At 40.8% G+C, this 17,691-nt stretch overlaps 3 protein-coding genes across 3 annotated transcripts; 1 reads left to right on the top strand and 2 right to left on the bottom strand.

Annotated features, from left to right (window-relative positions):
* Nucleotides 1–2,867: 2,867 nt before the first annotated feature.
* On the bottom strand, nt 2,868–4,914 carry LOC131311488 (U-box domain-containing protein 38-like). The gene has a single exon (XM_058338977.1). The coding sequence runs from the start codon at nt 4,601–4,603 to the stop codon at nt 2,993–2,995; it is 1,611 nt and encodes a 536-aa protein (XP_058194960.1). The 5' UTR covers nt 4,604–4,914; the 3' UTR covers nt 2,868–2,992.
* Nucleotides 4,915–7,283: 2,369 nt separating this feature from the next.
* On the top strand, nt 7,284–10,431 carry LOC131311546 (putative DNA glycosylase At3g47830). Its single transcript, XM_058339043.1, has 4 exons — nt 7,284–7,756; nt 8,372–8,572; nt 9,975–10,031; nt 10,102–10,431. Exons 1-4 carry the CDS (start codon nt 7,334–7,336, stop codon nt 10,348–10,350), a joined length of 930 nt encoding a protein of 309 aa, XP_058195026.1. The 5' UTR covers nt 7,284–7,333; the 3' UTR covers nt 10,351–10,431.
* Nucleotides 10,432–11,733: 1,302 nt separating this feature from the next.
* LOC131311545 (peroxidase 41-like) lies at nt 11,734–13,137 on the bottom strand. Its single transcript, XM_058339041.1, has one exon. It carries the CDS (start codon nt 13,048–13,050, stop codon nt 12,016–12,018), a length of 1,035 nt encoding a protein of 344 aa, XP_058195024.1. The 5' UTR covers nt 13,051–13,137; the 3' UTR covers nt 11,734–12,015.
* Nucleotides 13,138–17,691: the final 4,554 nt, after the last annotated feature.

A 17,691-nucleotide genomic window follows, 5' to 3' on the forward strand; every position in this document is an offset into this window, starting at 1 on the left:
GTTAATGGTTTATTATAAATCAGGGACTCATGCAGCACAATCTTTTTGTCAAAAAAGATAGTAGAAATCTTGGAAAACCTCATTGTGAGTGGGCAGACAAACAAATAAACAAAACTAGAATCATCTACCTAACAAAAAAGTGTCAGTTTAGACCAAATCATACCAACTGGATACTTCCAAATTACAGGTTGTTTGATGCCAGCCAAAACACATCACAACCACCTAAATACTACTAGTATAATATAGGCATTGTATCCTCTTTTTTTAGGGTAAATTAAATTGAACCCCCTAAACTACGAACCCTTTTTTCCACTTAACTTTCCTAAAGTTTAAATTTCAACATTTAACCCACTCTAAACCATATGAATCCTGTTAAGGAATTGAATCCCACATTACTTGGGAGTGAAATGGGTGATCACTTAATAACATCTGGGACCTCTCCACTCATTGCCAATTGGTTTTGAGATGGATATAAAGTTTCCACATGGTATAGATGTCAATTATGGCGTCAACTTGAAATCAACGTTTACCGTCTTGTCGTCAATCACTAGCCGATAATGTTCTTTTCACCTTAACGTTCACCCACAACCTCACTCAAACCATCACATCCAAAACCAAATCCAATCACAATACTACAGCGAAAAACTATTCAAACCCCAATCATCTCTCATCCTGCGATTCTCCCACAACTGAACTCAGCAATTTAGGTTCTTATGTCCCTTCTCAGCCTCTTTTTTCTAATTTTGACAAATTATGTCCTCAGACGAGGAAAATAATGGTAATTTCATCATAAATTTTTATTTATCATGTCATGTTTTCCTCACATGGCAAGTTCTACAAAAAAAAAATACAACATTTTGCTTATGAATGGAGTTTATTAATCATCAGATACATCAAATAAATACTGTAAAAGAGTTAAGTGGTTAGTTTTATACATTAAAAAGGTTAAGTAAAAATTAAGGATTGTGATTTTGGCACTCCAAAAATTGATGAAGGGGCTCCAAAACTGAAATGTGTTGATACACAAAATGACGTCGTTTTGGAGCCCTTCCATCAATTTTTGAAGTGCTAAAATCAATTTCTAAAATTAATCATAGATAAGGGGGGTTTAATGTTATTTACCCTCTTTTTTCAACAGACAAGAGATCCCAATAAAGACAAAACAAGCCAGAGTCTATAGATTTCCAAATTACTCCTCATATTTCATATACCTGTAAACGGGATTGGAGAGGAGGTGTATTCGTATCCGTCTGTTTGGTTTAAGTTTTGAGCGAAGTTTTTAAAAGTAATTACTGAAAAGAGAGATAGACGAAGAAAAAAATATTGGAGACCGTGTCTAGGCATTTTGAGATCCCAAAACAAAAACAACAACGCGTTCTTATGAATTTAATTTAAATCTGAGAATTTTGTCCTTATTTGAATTTTTTTCACATTTGTTAGTTTTGCGCCAAAATTTTGATATCTATTGATTCATCTTGTCGGAATCAGAAAAGTAAAATTTCTTTACTTTTACTCATGTATTTGGAGAAATAACTATTTTTAGAGCAAAAAATGGCTTTTTAAGCAGAAAATAGTTATTTCTCAAAATATTTGGATAAAAGTGAAATTTTTTTACTTTTTCGATTCGTCTCATTGAGATAAACCAATAACTCATAAAAATTTAACGCAAAATTAACAAATGCAAAAAAAATTCAAATAGAACAAATTTTAAATTTAAATTTATTCCATAAGAAGGCATAGGAGCATGAGGGGGGAAAAGGTAGGAGTAAAACTGTAAAAGTAAAGCAGAAAAGCAATGAATATTAATAAAAGGGTGGCCCTAATGCGAAGACAAACTATTTTAGTGCCACGACCATATTATGTAGTCTGACGATTTTGCCCCCAATTTGTTCTCCACTTCTACTTGTCTTCTCTTTTCCTCCTGTTCGCGTACAGACTAGACCCACTTTCACATCTGGTCCTTTGTTGCTTTCCTCTTTCACTCCTCTTCTCTCGTTAACTGATTTGCACCTCCTTTGCGATTATTCCATAATCTAATAAATCTAGATCCAATGTCCACGCTCGCGAACAACCAGATGTCATCAAGACCTTTTTCGGTGCCGACGATGACTTTGACAGACCTTTTCGTGGTGGACGATGTGTGCGATTTATGTCGCCATTATTAAAGATCGAGCATTATCTCCCATTCAAATCACTTGTGGAATGAGAGAACGAGGAGAAAAAGGCAAAACTGGGTTGTGTTGTATTTTAAACTTTAATTCTATCGCCTGAATTCATAACCTGTGTTCATGGTATGTGTGTGCACTGCTACTGGGTCCTTGGGAGAGATGGGGTAATTTTTTCTTTTTCTTTTTGTTTCCAGAGTAGGAAGAGATTGGGGTATTTGTCTGTGTTATATATATCCAAAGAGAAAGAGTGAAAGCACCTGTGAGCGAGAAGAGGACATCTTCGATTTTTCACCGTTCGAAAAAAAAGAGGGCATCATCTGCTGACTTATTTTTTTTGAACCGCATTATCTGCTGACTTAGTGAGAGGATTTGATGAACAAAGGACTCGAAGCAGAGAAGAAAAGAAAAGAGCTGAGAAAGTGAGCAGCACAAGTGAAAATGTCTCAGTGTGACTAAGGAGGGTAAGATGGTCAAAGCAAAAAAAGAGTTGTGGCACTAAAGAAAAGAGTCGTGGCCTTATCATTACCCTAATATTAAAAACCCATAAACAGAAAACAAGGCATTTTCTGCTTCCCCAAAAAAAGCCCAAAGGGAAAAGAACAGAAATACTGTACTAATAATGAAAACAATCTTTAAAATTAAATAGAAAATCAATTCTCCATGCATCACGAGGAAAAAGCGTAAAAGTAAAAAACCAAATGAGGAATGAATATTTGTATATTAACAAGCTACGCTCAATAATTACAACCCATATACAGAAAATTTCCTGTCAAAAAAAAAAAAGAAAAGGAAAAAAAAAAGGCCCAAATAAAAAAAAACAAAAATCAAAACTCAGTTGAGTTAACACCGCACGCGTTCCTCCCGACTCGGTACCGACTCACTCCTCCTCCCTCCAACAAAACCCCCTCCGCCGCCGCAGCCGCGGCCGCAGCCTCATCCCTCCCTCTCATCACCATCAAAATCTTGCCCGCCTTCTCTCTCGCCCTCTCGCTCCCCCTCTCCTCCACCTCCCTCAACACCTCCGCCAACCCCGCCCCCCTCGCCAGCCCTTTAAACCTCATGCTCCCGTGACTCAACGAGTGCAACGCCGCCACGCAGTTCTCCTGAGTCGACTCGGACACCTCCTTCCATCTCAACATCCCCACCAATACCTCCACCGCGTTCGCGTCCAGCATCGCCGACCTCCCCTCGACACACGCCGCCAGATTACACAACACCAGCATAGCTCTCCCTGCCAGCTCGCCGCTCACCATCGTCAACAGAGTCGACACGGCCCCGAGTTTCACCAACTTGACCCGGTTGCTCTGAACCAGAGACAAATGGTACAGAGCCAACGCCGAGTCGTGGCGGCTCCGCTCGCTCTCCGACCTCAGCGCGTGCAGCAACGGCTGCAGCGCGCCGAGCACGCCGATCGCCACCTTGTTCTCGTCTTCCAGAGACAAGCTGAAAATCGCGCCCGCGGCGTGTTCCTGCGACTCAGGGCACCCGCCCTTCATCGCGTCGATCAACGACGGCACGATCCCCGACCGCACGATCTTCACCTTGTTAACCTTATCCAGCGAGACGTTGACAATGACGGCGACGGCGTTTGTTTGCACGGCGGCGTATCGCGAGAACAGTAACGGCCGGATAACGGCGAGCAACCTTGGGGTGCAGAGCGAAACCCTAGCTTCCTCTTTCGTCCTCGTTAGCTTCCTCAGCGATATCAAACCTTGTTCTTGCTCGTAAATATCACGACTCTTCAGCTTCGAAACGAACTCTTCGTCTTCGGATGCGGAGTTGGGGTTAGGGTTTATGGTAATTTCGTCCGAAACGACTTCGGAAGACGACGACGACAGCGACAGCGAGGACGAGAAGCACAACGGACGGGTGGTGAACGGGAGGAGAGGGGTGGCCGGGATCGCGTTCGCGATCACCGATTCCTCGGAGCTCGACGAGTAGAAGTGAGTCGGTCGGTGGTTCAACTCGGTCGCCGCGTGCGAGAACAGCACGTCCGGCTTCTCCGCCACCCCCTCCAGCAACTCCCTCTCCGAAACCCTAATTCTCGAATCCTTATCATCTGCTGCTTCAATCAACGAGTCCATAATCGTACGGACGGCGTTTTCGACGGACGTGCGATCGGGTGCGGCGGGGCGTGGGGCACCGGAGTTGTCGCACCACTTGAGGATCGTCGATTTGAGGGCTGAATTGGGGATTGCAATAGTGAAATCAGGTTTCAAACCGTCGGGGAGGGGCGGGGAAAGCCCCAGGTCCCGGCAGACCTGCACGGAGGTTCTCTCGAAGGTTTGACCCGAAGAGACGACGACCGGGTCGAACATTAAGGAGCCGGATATGGGGCAGATGAACTCGGCGGGGGGTTGTTTGTTTTGGAGCTTTGACGGGAAAGATGACCGGAATATTGAGATTTTCCACCGGTGCTTTCCCTTGCCGCCCATCACTTTGTGTTGTCTGTGTAGACTGTGTTTATCTGTACGAGAAGTAGAGTGGGTTTGTTGAAGGGGATAGGTGATGAGCTCCGGGTTTTCAGGGTGCGTGGGAATTTGTATTCGAAATCTCTGAGGATTTGGTCTGGTGCTGTGTTGGGATGATGGTGATGGAACTGAAGAGACCGAGTCTATGAAGAGAGAGAGAGAGGGAGAGAGGGAGAGAGACAAGGGGGGTTGAACCAGTTGGGAGAAGATAAGTAGAGTAGGAAATACAAATCGGGAAGACGTTATTTCGGAAAGGGAGCAGGTGCGTTCGGATGATTCTAGGTTGATTTTCTAGGTTTTAATGTGTTTATGTTTATGTAAAAAATTAAACAAAAATGCCTACCTCCACCGCACGAGTCCACCACTCAGACCACTGCACGCGTACATGTGGGCCCATTCCGGACCCTACAAGACCTCGCCCTATGAATTTAAAAAACATACGCATTAATATGCGATTGAGTTAATTTTTTACAGAATTTCATAATAAAAATATTAGTATAAAATTTATGGGGTATTTATCTGTATTTTTATGAGGTCTGATGTAGACTGCACTTAGACGTGTGATGGACTCGTGCGATGAGTGTTGAGTTAATGAAAATTAAAAGGGTGATTCTAGAATTGGCTTCCAAACATTGAAAATAGAAAAAGGGAATCCATGATGAAACTCCCACAGAGGCCCTAAGTCGATCAGCCACGTAGAGCGCGTGGTTGAATCGGATTTGAGAATGCTACAAAACAGCTCCCATGTAGAGCCCTATGGGGTGCATCAGGACCGTCAAAAAGTGTTATCAACGGTATTAAAACACAAACTCTTCCAAGGAAAGAGTAAAGAGTTTGTTTTTCGGGATCTTTTCCCTGGAAGAGTTTGTTACTCTTCACTGGAAGAGATTGTTTTCAATCCGAACTATTGATTACTGATATGGATGGTCCAAATTACGTCATACAGGACGCTCTACAAGAAGCAGCTTTGCAGCATCCCCAGATTCGGTTAAATGATACTTTTTCCATCTCATAAAGGATGTTCAAAATAACTATTAACATCTTTTAAAAAAAATATTTATTACTGTAGTATTACCTTTCAATGTGTGATTTTTATATGTAACATGCATCTTATCAGATAATCTCACTTAATTTTCTTAAGATGAGCGTGCCTCGAAATCATATTAATTAAGATTCCATCAACATGGCTTCTGAAAAAATAATCCTTAATAACGAGATCTTATAAATGCACGATTTTGAACACTTAAATGGAACCAATATTATCTGGTAAAAAAAAGGGGTCTAGGATTCGGGTACCATTAAGAACGTCTATCCCCTACTCCAGTGATCTGTGTATTACTATTTGGACATGGGATTTTGGGTAAATTACGGATTAATCGGTCATTATTGCAGTGATTAAAAATAGAAGTAATGAGATCCTGAACCTTTTTCCTAATGTGATGCATTGCTCATCTACACGCTCTCACTCACTCTCTCTTTCTCTGTCATATCTATAGACTTTTCACTTTAGTCAATAGTCATACAACTGGTAGTTCAAGATGGTGTGCGAGAGAAAACATCACAAATGTTTTGCGGCTGAAACAGGCCAAGTGCGGTCCTGATATTCTCTCACACGGGAATACTTTTAAAAGCCTCGCTCAAACCAAGTCAGCGTAACTCGTCTTCGTTCAAACTCCACAAAAGTTAAAATTGAACATTCCGAACATGACTACTGAAGTCGAGCTGTGCAATAGCTTGGGCATCTGGTTTAAAAAAAATAAAGCAAAAAACAAGCCAACTTCTCAAATTGTTCCTCGGGAGCGTAATAGCATATTTAGTTCGTATTAACCGCGGGAGGAGAACATTTTTAGTGAAATGACGAATTCGTGTAAAAAAAAAAATTCAAGTCAAAATTATTTATGTTTGCATTGGCTAAGTCAAGGATTTGCTTTACCATAACAGCATTCCAAATCATGGGGAAAAGGGGAGAGAAAAACTACCTTTTGACAAATAAACAACATAGATTGTACCCTTGGATAATAAACAAATTAGAATAAGCTACCTAAACAAGTCAAGTTTAATTATCCAAAAAACAGGTTGACCATTGCATGCAATTCTTTAGAACTCTTCATGGACCTTTTATGTATTTATATACTGTTTCCATTTTAGTTAGCCGCGGAAGCTGCGAAATGGGAAATAAGTAGTACTTAAAAAATAAGAATCTTAACGGAACGGAGTAATATGGAGTTTTTTGTTGATCGACAAAAAAAAAAAAAACAGTGTCTGAACATATTTAAAAAAAAAATAGTCCTAGTTTCAAAAAAAAAAAAAAACTAGGGACTTTTTTTGTTTTGTCACATTTCTTAATTTTGCGTTAAAATTTTGTGAGTTATTAGTTTATCTCGATGAGAAAAATTGAAAAATTAAAAATAATGAATTTTACTCATATTTTGAGAAAATTCTAGTTTCTTTGGGTGAAATTCATGGTTTTCTATTTTTTTGATTTCTCTCGTTGAGAATTGAGATGAATCAATAAGTCAAAATTTAAATACAAAACTAAGAAATGATTTTTTTTTTTTAATAACGACGAACAAATTCCAGAATTTTTATTTTTTTGGAAATTAGGACTAACGTCGTAGTATCGTACTTATCTACTCTTCCTAACCTTCCCAAATTGCACATTTGCCCTGCAAGAACCTAGTTGGCGCCCCAAAAATGCCTAACCGTCGTAAAAGGAAGCAACCCCAGCTCCACCCCGCTCTGTCGCCGCCGTCCAAATCCCCCAAAACCAACACCACCAATCAAAAAGACCCATACCCAAATCACCCTCGTCCAACTCCAGAAGAATGTCGATCCGTGCGAAACGACCTTCTGGCCCTCCACGGCTTCCCCAAAGAATTCGCCAAGTACCGCTCTCTGAGACCCAACCTTGACCCTATTCCTCTTCTCTCCAACGGCTCGGCTCAATCTCCGGCCAAGCCTGAGCCATTCGACGGGGAAGACGGTGGTGGGGCCTGTGGGCCCGTGGAGAGTGTTTTGGACGGTCTGGTGAGCACCATACTGTCGCAGAACACCACCGATTTGAACTCTCAGAGGGCTTTTGCTTCTCTCAAATCTGCTTTTCCTACTTGGGAAGATGTGAGTTTTGCAATTCTTTTTTTTGGTTGAATTGGTAGTAGTAATTTGGGCGATCTTGCTCCTATATTTTCATGGGTTGTGTTTGTTTGGGTTGGTTCGTTTTGTGATTTGGGTTAATTGGTACTTGTCAGTTTAATATGTTTGTGATTATTGGTGCCTATATTTTCATGTGTTTTATTGGTTTTGACTGTTGCATAAGTTTTGGCTTGGTGAATATACCTTGCTACCCTCCCTTAGAAGGGAGAGGTCCTGAGTTCAAGTCCTCATGAATGAGGTGTTCGACTCCCGTAGTAACTACTAACCACTAACATCTTATCATTTTGCCAAAAAGAAAAAAATTATAATACTGGCATAGAATCGAAAGGAAGGTTTTTTGGGACTGTTTATATAAGTCATTTTCATGGCTTTTACTCATTTCCAAGGAATTAAGCTTATAAAGCATGGCAAAATCAGAACAAAAAGGTTCACCAATTGCTTATACCTAATCGTCCTTATAATCACAATTTAATGGGTTTCCATGAGTGATTTGATTTGGCTTGATTGATGAGGATCAATAAAGGGAATTTGTTGTTTCTGAGCTACATTTTGATGAGCTTCTCTTCTTGCTGGTTTAAGGTTTTTGAGGCTGAATCAAAAGCTTTGGAGAATGCCATAAGATGTGGAGGTTTAGCCCCGACCAAGGCCGCTTGCATAAAGAATTTGTTGAGTTGCTTGCTTGAGAAGAAAGGCAAACTATGCTTGGAATACCTGCGAGAATTGTCAGTTGATGAAATCAAGACCGAACTCTCTTTATTTAAGGGAATTGGCCCCAAAACAGTAATATTTTTTTAATCCCTACATGTTTTCCGTTCACATTGACATATATTCTTTCACTTATTGATGAATTATATGATTTCAAAGTGACATTTTCTGTTGTTTAGATATTTTTAGCCGGTATCCAAATATTTTTTTAGGAATACATGACTGCTAATTTTACGGCATAAGCTTGGATGCTTTCCTTTCTGTTCCTCTTTGATTGCTCATTATTTATAGCATTTTGGATGTTCAACCTGCTTGAGGAGCATTTGCGTGCTAGTGAGAATGAAATCAATTTATTTGTTTGAAATGGGCATATAGCTTGTGAGTACATCTTTTTTATGTGATAATTTGGCTGCCCATTGCACGTTCTTGTCAAGTGGTTCCAGAGTATGGTGCTTTTGAACTCTATTTTGGTCCAAATGTGGCAACGGGTCACCTGCAAGGGAAAATTTTAGTCCTATTGCCCCAGAACCGATAAGAAGATTGGGTTTCCTCCTGGATCTTAATGACCAACTCAAAACTCTACAAGCCATTCGTGCTCTTCTTGTGGTGAAAAATAGCTAGAGTTGGTAGTATTGAACGAATGCAAAGTCCTGTATTGAAAAAAGGGAATCAAAAGTACTCAAAACAACTATTGAACTCGTATGATAAACAGAGCTTACTTAATACCGAAAAGGTGAACTTCTGTGGGAAACAGACTTGAATTATTTGTTGGGAAACAGTCTTTGCTTAACCACATTTGATCTACTCCTTGCCTCCTTGGAGTTCTCAGTCAACTTGGCATAGTCCAATGCAACTGAGATTGGCTGCAAAACTTGAAGAATTTGGCTAGAATCTCCCTCCTGTGCAGAAATAACATTGTTTTTTCCCCCTCTGTTTAGTTTTTACAATGTTTATTGGTTTGGACAACGTGTTGTTTAGAACGTAAGATTTTCTTCTAATAAGCAATTCTTTTAAAGCAAATTGCTGTGACAACATATGGGAACCCCCTCATATTAGAATCTAGGTGTCTATCAGAACATATCGAAGGGCACCCCTGGGCACGCGGCTCTTGGGTCTTGGCAGTGCGGGTTTTGGAAGTGTTAGATGTACTTGACCTTACCCTTGCATGCAGAGACGTGGTTTCTGTGTTTCAATCCATGACTTCCGGGTCACTATAGAGCAATGTTGCTTTGTTCATGCGGCCATGTGGGTACACACATAAACATGATAGACTATATGTACCCCGTTAAGATATGGCAAGAAGAGCATTGCCAATGTGAAGTTGAAAGAAATAAGTTCGGGTGTGGTGATAAAAAATTGAGCTATACGTGTAAAAAAAAAAATATTATGAACAACCCAAATAGTTGGGTATAAGTGCTATTTAGTTGATATATGAATCTTTCTATTGTCAAATTTCATAATAGAAGTATGATGTCAGGTGGCTTGTGTCTTGATGTTCCAACTTCAGCAAGATGATTTCCCAGTGGACACACATGTAAGCATAATATTCTTGCAATACCCCTTTTTTGCTGATGGAAGGAAATAATTTTGAAGTATCTAAACAGGTTTTTCAGATCGCTAAGGCTGTTGGTTGGGTACCGGAACAGGCGGACACCAAAAAGACATACCTCCATCTCAATCGACGAATTCCAAATGAACTAAAGTTTGATCTGAACTGCCTTTTATTCACACATGGTAAGCTGTGTCAGCAATGCACAAAGGGAGGAGGTACTAAGCAAAAAAGAGAATCCGATGACAATTCTTGCCCTCTTTTAAGTTACTGCAACATTTCGAAATCAGAATTCAATAGTTAAACATGGTGTTATCTAATTCCTTTGCTTGAGTTCATTCATCTTTTTTTGCTACTATCTTTATTCAAGTTTATTTGGTCTTTCTATATCCTGATTCAAAAAAAAAAAATAGCAAAAAAAGAGTTTGGGTAGATTAATTAAAGAAAGAAAATTTGCCTAGTAGATAAAATGAAACTAAGAATTTGGGTAAAGTGATCGAAAGCTTTTAATGGAATAGCATCACATTCGAATAGTTTAAAGGATGTGGGCCAATGAGGCAGCTAGGATTGCAGACAGATAGCCCAGGCAAAACCTTTACCTTTTAAAAATAGAGTGGATTTAGCAGCAGATGCATGCTTTTGAACATTTGCATGGTCTATTGGTACACTCAGATATCGCTTTAGACCCTGATTGGTGCATACCCGTATGCGGTGTGTCATCACCCTCTTCCGATTAAGATTACCTCCGTATTTCAGCTACTGAATTATACTCCTAGTTCAAGAGTTTCCAGTTTTGTGCGTATCTTTTGCACTTGTACCGAACGCTGGTAATTTTAAATCGTTTAAAGCGTATGGTCATAAGCTCCATATATCTGACTTCTCCCCCGATACTTTTTCTTAAAGCGGTTAGATAATATCGTGAAAGATGGTGTGGCAGACCACAACCTGTGGATCATTTTTACCTGGAAGAGATGATGATGTGGTTCTAATATCGGCCATTCCTTATTGTAATCGGTTAATATGTAATGCGACGGGCAATACTTCGGATGCAATTTCTAGTTCACCAGTATATCGGCCATTTTGGATTATCAGCAATTTGTGTAACTTTTTATTGTTTCTCTGCTTTGGTTTTATATTCGTTTTTCCTTTTTTTGATTGTTCACTTCCCCTTTTTATTCGGTCCTTCTAAAACACCATTGCCTGTCTGACATGTGGATGAAATGGAGTAATTTTTTTTGAGGACATTTTGATTTAGTGCATACTCCGAACATTCTGGAAAACACTTGTTCTGTGTTTATTCTCACTATTCTTTCTTTCGGATGAATCGTGTCAATTGCTTTTCATCAACCAGAACTAGTTTAGGTTGCGTTCTTGTAAACACACCCTATTTCCTTCATTTAATACTGTTTGATTGCAAAGGCTTGATAGCTCGATATTTCATGACCTTAAGCTCAGTCTTGAGAGCTCGAGATTGACTTGCATGTTTCACGAGCCAACTCAATTTTATCATGACCACAAAACTTCAAATGCATGTGAGCCGAGCTTGAACAACTAGTATTTAAAAATTCTCAAGCTCGAGCCGAGCTTGAACACGTGTAATAAAAATTCGAGCCAAACCTGAGCAATACTAATATATTTTGGCTTGTTTGGCTTGAATAACATTCTTAGACGTGAACATCGCATAAAGGATATCGAAGATTATTTTGGATTAAGAAACAGAAATCAAAATAATTAATCACAATTATTTAAAAAGAACAAAAAAACAGAGAGATATACTCAAAAACTCTCAACAAATTATATTGTGTTCCATTTGTAGATCTACACAAGCATTTCTTCCTTTTTAAATACAAGCATTCTAAATGCAGTCAAATCGTGTATAGTGTAACGAAACAAATAACTGTATGATCTGCAAATGATCACATCCCCATGGCTCTCTTCGAAACCACCAACAATTTTCCTGATAATTTTATCAGTTGATCCTATCGCACCGGACCCTCACCTCGCCGTGCTTCCCGGTCTTGACTCCGGTAACGCTAGTTTTCACCATGGCTTCGACAAACGTCTGGAAGAACGCCGCCTGGTCGGCCGCAAACTTGTCCACTATCGGCTTTGTTCTCGGGTCGTTTATCAGCGCCTGGTCCGAAGCCAGAAGCCCCAGCCCGTTCTTCAAGTTCTTGAAGTACATGTTGTCGAAGTTTCCGGGTGTCAAGGGATCGTTGAACGCTGCGATTGTCGGGTTGGCCTGGTAGTTGGCACACATCTTTTTCAAGCGATCTGCGAATCTAGGGTTGAGCGAAGGGTCGACGCCTGATTGCGACGGGTAGGTGAAGATCCGGTTGCTGAACTCCTTGCAGTGTGAGAATCCAATCGTGTGTCCACCGCCGGTTAACGCCACCATTTCTTCAATGGTGAATCCCTTCTCCTTGAACATCTCGATCATTCGCTCCATTGAGGTGTTAGTCCTAGCTAGGTTAGCTTCAACGTGCGAAGCCATGGACACGAGCCCGTCTTTCCGGCCCAATTGGATGGGGATGAAGGGTCCGCCGACGAACTTTACGAGGTTTCTGGTCGCGAGGGCGAGTATGTCTGCGCAAGAGACGACGTTCGGGCAGGCGAGCTCGAGGGCGCTCTTGGCACGCGTCACGAGGTCAAAGGCATCGCCGGCGAGGGACTGGTTGATGTCGTAGTCCTTCTCCGCCTGGTTGGAGGGGGTGGAGGAGATGAGGACGGAGGCGTCGCATCCCTCGACCATGCAGTCGTGGAAGAAGGTGCGGAGGACGGCGGCAGCGGTGGTAGGGTTGGTGCTCTGCTTGGCGTAGACGGTGTCCTGCATGATCTGGTCGAACTTGGGACACGTCTTGGCGTAGTAATTGGCGGTGAGCTTGGGTGGCGTGGTGTGGCGGTGGTGCCCGGCGCCCTTGTTGGGCAATTTTATGGCGGATTGAGCGATGACGGCGCCGAAGAGAGAAGAGAGAAATAGAAACAAAATGAATAGCGAAGCCATGGTTGCGGGAGAGGGGAGGGAGAGATCTGCTTCCTCGCGAGGAGGGTGGGGGCGGAGGGGGAGAAGTCGGAAGCAGATCCTTCTTTGGATATTGGAAACAAGAAGATGAAGAAGGGAGAGGTAAAAAGAAAATCAAGGTGGGGAGGATGGAGAGGTGTGGAGGAGAGGGATTGTAGGGGAGGGTGGATATATTTAGAGAGAGAGAGAGAGAGAGAGAGAGAGAGAGAGAGAGAGAGAGAGAGAGAGAGAGAGAGAGAGAGAGAGAGAGAGAGTTTGTGTGTTGAGACGTAGGTATAGAATACATTTGTGTTGGTTTTGTGCATGATCAAATTAAGAACATGCATGCATGGTTGAAATTTTGGACGTGAGCATGGAATCCGGTGGACCCGCTAGAGACACCCTTTGTTGTAGCTTGGCATCTCTCTGTGGCAGAATTTAGTGTATGCATATAGAGATTAATAGAAGAGTAGAGGGAATTGATTTTCGCACTCACCTTTTATCTAAATGCAATTTTTTTTTTAATTTTGTAGTGATGTGAAGTTACAAAATAACCCTTCATATATATTTTTCTTCACACATGAAAAGAGTAAATCATGTAATTTTATATCACTACAAAACAAAAAATGGAATGCACTTGGACAAAAGGGGAGTGTGAAAATCAATTTTCAAAAGTAAATTGTAACACTAACTTCATGAGTGAGTTAGTAAGAATGCAAACTTGTCATTCCCGTCCCATAATTTTGTGTGTGTGGTTTTCTTGTTATCTTTTAATCCAAACAAATCCTGGACTATTGATTTTCCTTTCATGGATACTTTCTTGGTCGACCATTGTATCATATCAACCTGGCCTCATATTCTTAAAGCTAAAAAATGATACAATCTTTTAGTTAAAACGTAGCAAGATACAAATCAAAGGGGCATTCTCCAGATTAAAACATGGCCGGTCAACATGACCACCAAAACTAGAATCGCAAAAAAACAGACAACCCAAACAACCTATCTTACTCTTTGAAAAAACGCAAGAACTAAAACATCAAACTAACTCAAAAATCCGAGCTGGAAGGTGCCAAAGGGAAGAGAGAGCCAGGTTTGGATCTGACTTCCGGACTCCTCTCCATGAACATATGCAAGCTCTAATATCAGTAACAGTTAATTGACTCCTACAGCTGAACGCTAAGGCTGCAATGTTGAAATATTCTTCTATTGCGCTCACCCCATATATGGTAAATAGCTGCTGCTAGGACAATTTTCGAGACCAAACTAGGAAACTGAGAACCACTATGACCGGGTCCCATCCATTCCACAATCTCAGCCAGCCCATTGAATGGACAAGGCACATTGAGTTTAGTCTGCTACCCTCCAAAACTGCAGAGCATAGGAGCATTGGAAGAAGAGATGAATGTGATTCTCTAATGCATCAGAACAATTAAAGAACACAATGAGCATCCCTGGTGGATAACCTGCCCAACACAGCTAACCATTAGATAATGGACCATCTGGGGATAGCATGTTTAAACCAAACAACCTTGTACCAAGCCACAAATTAACCTTGTACCAGTTGTACTTAATACCCAACTATGGAAGAATGCCCATTTTCCTGTACATTAGGGAAGTGGAAATTTTGGATAAATAAGCACAACAGATATTCCTAATATCATTGTATCCGTAGATATTTCATGTAGTAAGGATGGAGAAGATCACGAGATTTTAGAGGACTTTGCATTCATTTTCTCTGATATTGTCCCTCTAAAAAACAACCGGAGGCACTTTTCTGAAATGAATTACCAAATAGGTTTTCAAATGGCTTGACAGTTGACATTGCACAGATAACAGCTGGTGTTACAGTGTTTGCCTCACGTCCATGGCAGGCTACAATTGCCAAGCGAGGCAATTTGTTTACCTGCTTGCCGAGTGGGTTGGAATGGCAGAAAACTTGACCTGCTCGGTATTGTTGCCAACGGGTGTCTTTTACCGAGCCGGTAGGAGATGCTCGATCTGACTAGCCCAAGCAGCTAGCCATACCAGGTTACTAGATGGAAATGGGCTTTGGCAGGACATTTAGCCATGCTCTCACTGTAGTGGGCAGAACCCGACTATGGCTTGGGCCGAACCCGCTTTGGGCTATTCACCATATATACATATATTTATTTTTGACAAACAAAATCAACACAGTTATATTAATACAAAAATAAATTACAATGAAAACAACAAAACAAAATATGTACTATATATATGAACACATATATCTATACAAGGCGACGTGAACTAGTTATTCTGAAAATGCGAGCAGTTGCTGCTTTGAGCTCGAGTTCAAAAGAGCAGTAAACAAGCAAAATTATATGGGCTGAATTTAGAGGCCACAAGGGCGTCATTATCAAGACCACGAGAAGTTGTCCAAGTCAGGTATAAATTTTATAGGAAATTGATGAACAACATCAATTTTATTCGCCGCGAAATCCACTTTTCCAGCCGTATGATCAAGTTAATTTTTTTTTCATCACTTAAAATTTCTGCATAATTCAATGGCCAAAAATACACTAGGTGCATAGACTTTTCGGTACAGAGGTTTTGAGTGGTTTTTTCCCTCTTCGAAATCTACTTTCACGTGAGATGAAGGAATTCATTGAGTCCCAATCGCGTGGGTAAAATCTCCCCCGTTCCAATTTTTTCCAGGTGGACTGCCACGCGTGCATCTGTGATCTGTGCAAGATTTTTTGTTTCCATCTATGCTTATTGAGCAGTAAAGATTGCGGTACAGCAAAAAGCTGTACAGCAGCGTGTACAGATGGGTTTTGTGCCCGTCTCAGGTTCCACAAAAATGATCGGAGCCGCTCATTTTGTTCAAAACATATTGTTTTCAGTTCCTGTAAAAAATCATCTCAATCCGATATCGGTAAAGGTGTTTACAAATCATCCAACTTTGCTTCATAAGGGTTGTGAAGCAAAGTTGGATGATTCGTAAATGTCTTTACCTATATCGGATTGCGATGATTTTTTACAGGGACTGTAAACAATATGTTTTGAACAAAATGAGCGGCTCCGATCATTTTTGCAGAATCCGAGACGGACGCAAAACCCATCTGTACATGCTGCTGTACAATTTTTTGCTGTACCATTAGCAGCTCTCTTGATTTTTTTGCGTAAGCTAGTCGGGAGACATGAGTTAGAAATACAAAAACCGTGAACCACCTCAAATTGTTGCGGACACGTCACGTAAACGTGACAAGCTTGTGGACTGTGCCCTCTGCAACGACACACACCACGTGATACATGTCATAGAAATGAACCCCCCAGTCCCATATAATTCTCTGAACGCGCGGGCCCATTATCATGGAGAATTTTTTGGGTGCTTCGGACTGTTTAAATGTGTTTGGGGCGGTTTGAATTTTAGGAAGAAGAAGAGAGTAGAGAGTTGTGGGATGAGTAGAAAGAGAGAATAAATCTAAATCGTCCAAAACAAAATTTGGGCACCGTCACGTGGTTCTCCAAGGATATTGAATAATTACTCCGTGGTTGGGGATCAAACTATGATGCCCTTGTTTGGTTTGGGACTACCATGCCCCCATTTTCCCTCAACGGTTGGATCTTTGTTTTTTTTTTTTTGCAACGATTGCTTGAATCTCTCTCTCGTGGTAAGTGTGACCATATATTACAGTAAGTGCGGCCATACACGGTGCTAAATGTGATAAAGTCAGTTTGTGTGCTAAGTTAAATTGTACTATGTTTTTTATTTTGCGAAAAAATCGTATAACCAACTCGTTTTTATGGATGGTTTTGATCTAATTAATGCTGAGTATTTTCCAATTGTCCAATCTAACGGTCCATATTTTATATGGGCATCCATGCCCATGAATTGGGGGATGGTGCTGTGCACCTCCGAGTTGTCGAATCATGCATTTGACGGTTCGGATCTCATCTCGACAATAAACGGCTCTCGATCGTTAGTTGCCGAGATGAGATCCGAGACGTTGGATGCATGATCCGACTGCTCAGAGGTGCGCAACACTAACCCGAAGTCCCATGCCCACATAGTCACATACGACTTCGGTTGGTTCATTAAGCTTTTGGAACCCTAGCCTGAGTAGCCTCCCCGTTTAATGACTTGGTTTGAGAAGTTCGCAGCCTGATATGCCCTAAAGAAAATTAGAAAAACACGTTTTTCAACCTTTCCAAAACTAGCTAGACTGTAAATCTTTGTGACAGTGAAGCAAAATCTTAAGTCTTAACGTTGGAATTGAATCTCTATATAAAAAAATTATTATAAGTGAAAAATATTTACATGATACTCCGCTCCCCGTATGGATATAGTTACAAGGATAAGGTTACGCGTGTTTATGCATAAACACAAGTAAAAAGAAGAAGAAGTTACGATGAGAGTCTATCTGTGTTTATGCATATCATTCATTTTTTGATAGCTGTTGACACATTATTGTTACAATGTGCATCATTCATTTTTTGAAACGCGATTTTATCATTTGTATTAAATAAAAAGTTACCTATAAATCACTAGGTGCCTAATCGGATCATGCGAAATTTTGGTTTTCTTATTTGAAAGTTGGGGCCTTCCCCATCCCCGCCACTAGTTTTTTTTTTTTGTCATTCCTTAAACTTAAACCTAATCTACTCTATCCTATGAGACTT

Source organism: Rhododendron vialii, chromosome 12a, assembly GCF_030253575.1.
Source record: "Rhododendron vialii isolate Sample 1 chromosome 12a, ASM3025357v1".
NCBI lineage: Eukaryota > Viridiplantae > Streptophyta > Magnoliopsida > Ericales > Ericaceae > Rhododendron > Rhododendron vialii.

Bases quoted from the DNA above. Each gene is read 5' to 3' on its own strand.
- LOC131311546 (XM_058339043.1), top strand. From the start codon at position 7,334: ATGCCTAACCGTCGTAAAAGGAAGCAACCCCAGCTCCACCCCGCTCTG. The intron at 8,573-9,974 runs GTAATATTTTTT...GTATGATGTCAG, and splicing joins AGGGAATTGGCCCCAAAACA to GTGGCTTGTGTCTTGATGTT. The intron at 10,032-10,101 runs GTAAGCATAATA...GTATCTAAACAG, and splicing joins ATTTCCCAGTGGACACACAT to GTTTTTCAGATCGCTAAGGC.
- LOC131311545 (XM_058339041.1), bottom strand. From the start codon at position 13,050: ATGGCTTCGCTATTCATTTTGTTTCTATTTCTCTCTTCTCTCTTCGGC.
- LOC131311488 (XM_058338977.1), bottom strand. From the start codon at position 4,603: ATGGGCGGCAAGGGAAAGCACCGGTGGAAAATCTCAATATTCCGGTCA.